The 4,870-nt window shown below is 47.4% G+C and overlaps 1 protein-coding gene across 1 annotated transcript; it reads left to right on the forward strand.

Moving 5' to 3' along the window:
* Nucleotides 1–234: 234 nt before the first annotated feature.
* CRLF2 (cytokine receptor like factor 2) lies at nt 235–4,046 on the forward strand (the record flags this gene model as incomplete). Its single annotated transcript, XM_046649308.1, has 3 exons — nt 235–340; nt 2,724–2,808; nt 3,473–4,046. Coding segments are annotated over 3 exons (449 nt in total), but the record flags the coding sequence as incomplete, so codon positions are not given.
* Nucleotides 4,047–4,870: the final 824 nt, after the last annotated feature.

A 4,870-nucleotide genomic window follows, 5' to 3' on the forward strand; every position in this document is an offset into this window, starting at 1 on the left:
TATCTATCATCTAATCTATCTATCCGCCTGCCTATCTATCCATCATCATCAGAGTTCCGTGTGCTGCGTCCACACCGCGTGCGCCTGTGCGCAGACGCCGTGTGGCTTTCCAGGCTCTTCCCCCAGAGTCCAGCTTTGCAGACCGTGACACGCAGAAGGGAAAAACCCGCTTCGTGGGGTGTGGGTCGCGCTGGCGCCCCGTGGGACCCTCCCGCCGTGCTTGTGTCGCTGCAGATTCGTGCCAGGAGCAGAGGCTGTTCCCGCGGTTCGTGTTGATCTCGGGCGCGGTGGCGTTCCTGACGGTGGTCCTGCTGCTCGTGTCCTTGTGGAAACTGCGCAGGTGAGGACGCCCCCCGGGCCTCGTCCTCACACCCTCACTAACCCGGATGCGGGCGCGGGGATCCCAACACGCCCCGACCCGCACTTGGGGGCACAGGAGCGCTGTCGGGTCCCGGAGTGCAGCACAGCATCGCGCCCCCACGAGGCTCACGGGGCCAACGGGGCGTCACGACACAGGCGGGGGGAAATCACCCCAAAGACGCCTGCAGGTTCCCGGGAAACGCTCTCTCGGGGCGGCAGGCTGCGTAGACGGTCATTCCCGCTGGGACCATATTAACTTTAAATTCGCTTTTAAGATAGTTCTCTATTTTAAAGATGAGCATTAGTTCTTTCTGTTAAAAGTACCGTATTAACCTTAAATTTAGCTTAATTTTAAAATAGCTATTTAAAAAATATTTCATTAAATAGTTCTTTAATTTGAACCTATTGCATTAGTTCTCTATGTTCAAAATGCCGTATTCACCTTAAATTTAATTTTAAAATAGCTATTTTAAAAATATTTTATTAAGTAGTTCTTTAAACATATAGCATTCGTTCTCTCTGTTCAAAATACCGTATTAACTTTAAATTTAGTTAAATTTTAAAATAGCTATTTTAAAAATATTTTAGTAAATAGTTAACTTAAACATATTGCATTAGTCCTCTATGTTAAAAATACCGCATTAACCTTAAATTTAGTTTAATTTTAAAATAGCTACTTAAAAAATATTGTAGTAAATAGTTCTTAATTTAAACATAATGCATTAGTTCTCTATGTTAAAAATACCATATTAGGTTTAAATTTAATTTCATTTTAAAATAGTTCTCTATTTAAAAAATATTGTATTAAATAGTTCTCTGTTTTAAACATATCTATTACTTCTCTCTGTTAAAAATATGGCATTATCTTTAAATTTAGTTTAATTTTCAAATAGTTCTCTATTTTAAAAATATTGTGTTAAATAGTTTGCTGTTTTAAACACATTGCATTACTTCTGTATGTCAAAAATACCACATTAATTTTAAATTAAAGTTAATCTAATTTTAAAATAGTTTTTAATTTAAAAATTATTCCATAAAATAGTTGTCCATTTTAAACATATAGCATTACTTCTTTCTGTTAAAAATACCGTATCAACTTTAAATTTACTTTAATTTTAAAACAGCTGTTTAAAAATATTGTATGAAATCGTTCTCGATTTTAAACACATTGAATTATTTCTCTATGTTAAAAATCCCGTATTAATTTTAAATTTAATTTGATTTTAAAATAGCCCTCTATTTAAAAAATATTGTATTAAATAGTTCGCTATTTTAAATACATTGAATTATTTCTGTATGTTAAAAATCCCGCATTAATTTTAAATTTAATTTGATTTTTAAAATAGTCCTCTATTTTGAAGATTTTCTATCAAATAGTTCTCTATTTTAAACACATTGAATTATTTCTTTATGTTAAAAATCCCGCATTAATTTTAAATTTAATTTGATTTTAAAATAGTGCTCTATTTTAAAGATTTTGTATCAAATAGTTCTCTATTTGAAACATATTGTCTTCGTTCGCTATGTTAAAAATACCATATTAATTATAAATTTTACTTCATTTTATTTTAAAATAGGTCTCGATTTAAAAATCTTATGCTGAGTAATTCTGTCTGTGAACCTTTCCTGCTACAATTTCTCCCCGGCCGCTCCCATCTCGACTTCCACCTACCTGCGCCCGGGCCCTTGGGCGCGGTGACTGGCGCGCGCAGGTGCGCATGCGCGGGGCGGTGGGCGCCATCTTTGTCTCCAGGGATGCGGTTCCCATGGCAACGGCGGAGCGACGGGAGGAGGATGATGGACGGACGGACCACGCGGGTCCTCGAGCGCCGTCCGCGACCCGTCCCGTCCGCTCTCACCTCCTTCAGCGCCTCAGCCTGATGCCCCCCACGAGGCCTTAGGGAAACTGAGGCCACCACTCTGCAAACAGACACGCTCGCCCCGTCTTCACGGGACTCTTAGGTTTGGTCCCTGGGGCCTGTGAATTAAACGGGCCAAAGGTGGATTCACAGGAGGATAGGCACATGTTTCTTTAGGAACGTCATACTTTTATTATATTATTATTTTCTGTGTTATACTGCATTATTTTATTTTTAGTTTATGACTGCTTTATATGTTATATTGCATTATTTTATATAATAATATTTTTATTTATTTTCTATAGTATTTTCACATCACATTATTTTACATCATAAAATACATAACGCTCCCACCTTGAAACTGAGGACCCGGTTCCACCCGGTTGAAATCTGCAGCCCAGCTCGGCCCCTCGGAGGGGTCTGGGCCCCGAGCGAGTCCACCGCCCGGCCCAGGGGTCGGGGGTCAACCTGCCCGTCTGACCCGCCTCTCCGTGTCCACTGCAGAGTCAAGAAGCTCCTGATGCCCAGCGTCCCCGACCCCAAGTTCACCTTCCCCGGGCTGTTCGAGTCCCACCGAGGCAACTTCCAGGTGAGGGGTCACCCCCCAGGGCCCCCTGTCGTCCTTCAGGGTCACCCAGATGCCGTCCCGGGGTCTCAAGGCAGCCGATCTCCAGATGACTCGGGGGGCCCCCCGGGGATTTTCCGGGCTAATCGGCTTCTGATCTCGCCAGGAAGTCGCGCTCTCGACAGCGGCCCCTCCGCCGGCTCCCAACCACCCGGCAACTTCCTCTTGCAAACGTTCCCGGCCGTTTATCTGTCAGGGTTGACAGGGGCGGATGTCAGTTTTCTGGGGCCCCCACAAACCGGGGGCTTGAACCCCCAGGGGTCCACCCTCGCCCGTCCTGGAGCCCAGCGTCTGGGGTCAAGGGTCGCAGGGCCGCGCTCCCTCCGGAGGCTCCAGGGGAGGGTCCCTCCTGCCTCTTCCAGCGTCTGGGGCTCCATCCTTCCCTCTTAAGTGCAGTGCCTGGGGCCTGTGAATGAACCGCACAAATGACATGGAAAAGACAGATTCCCATGAGGAAAGCTCTGCCCCAAACTTCTGTTTCTTGATTCCCCTCAGCTCAAAATACCCCGTATGACAAACGGCATATTGGGGACAGGGGGACCCGGATCCCCTTCTGTGGGACCGGAGAGTGAGAGCGCCCGCCCCACCGGGTTCCTCAGGGCGTGTGTCCCCATGTCCCTTCCCACAGGAGTGGATCAAGGACACGCAGAACGTGGCCTCGCTGAACAAGACGGACGACGGGGAGCAGGAGTGCTTCCTGGAGGAGGCCCTGGAGGTGCAGCCAGCCAAGGCGGAGGCCGAGACGCCCACGGGGACGCCGACGGGGGAGGAAGAGGCGGCTGCTGACCCCAGTCAGCTCCCTCGCCGGTTTCCCCCCGGCGGAGAGGCCGTCTCTCTGGGGGACTTCACTTTTGTGATGACTGACAACTCATACATGATGTTATGAGGGGGTGCAAACTCAAAAGCCAACATGGGGTCCCCCCACACCCCATGGCCACTCGGCTCCTTCGTTACACCACAGGTGGACCCAGCAAGCCGGGCCGGGCGGGAACAGAATCCTGCTCTCCAGATCCTACCTACCAGCCGTCCAGCTCTTATTCTGAAAGGGGGAGTCAGTTGGCAACCATGGGGACATTTCCCCGGACCTTCAGTTTTTCTTCCCGAACCCACCCTCCTGACGTCCCTCTGCATCTAAGACATATTTAAATTGAAAATCGGTCCCTTGAAACATCTCTCCATCCAGTGCGTGTATTTTTTTTCCATTGAAATAAAGAGAAAAAAGAAACAGTTGGCACCAGAGCTCTTGTGACAATTAAGTTGGTGGTTGGTGTCCGTGTAGACGCAGAAAATTCACAGGAAGCTGGGACACGGGTGTGACGACCTATTCCTGGGGCCACCACAGGGACAGACCCCGGACCTTATTTCTGGGCCAAGACGGCCATTTAGACCCATAGGTTTGGCTTAAATGCATTCCATCCATGGTCGTGAGTAACTGAGAAAAACAATGACCCGGCCAGCCTGGTAGTGTAGGGGTTAAGTGTGCGAGCTCCCCTTCAGTGGCCTGGGGTTCAAATCCCAGGTGTAGACCTATACACCACACATCAAGCCACACTGTGGCGGCGTCCCACATGCAAAATAGAGGAAGACTGGCACACGTGTTAGCTCAGGGCCAATCTTCCTCAATCAAAAAAAAAAAAGGAGGAAGATGGGCATAGATGTTAGCTCAGCAACAATCTTCCTCAGCAAAAAAAAAAAAAAAAAGAAGAAGAAGATGGGCCATGTCATCAGGACTTTGGGGGATGGGGATGGAGAGAATCTGGGAGGGGAGGCAATGCTGGGCTGTCAGCAGGAAGACACCGCAGGGTCCTGCAGTCCTGCTGCTGGGTGTTCATCCAGAGGAAGCGAGAGCTTCATCTCGAAGAGATACCTGCACCCCATGTTCGTGGAAGCTTGACTTACAATATCCGAGACGTGGAAACTACCCAAGTGCCCATGGACGGGTGACTGGACAGAGAAAAGGTGGGCTGTATATACAATAGCAGGTCATTCAGCCATGAGAAAGAAGGAAAGACTCTGAGGGGTGCAG

This window comes from Equus quagga, unplaced genomic scaffold, assembly GCF_021613505.1.
Source record: "Equus quagga isolate Etosha38 unplaced genomic scaffold, UCLA_HA_Equagga_1.0 HiC_scaffold_5007_RagTag, whole genome shotgun sequence".
In the NCBI taxonomy this organism is placed as follows: Eukaryota; Metazoa; Chordata; class Mammalia; order Perissodactyla; family Equidae; genus Equus; species Equus quagga.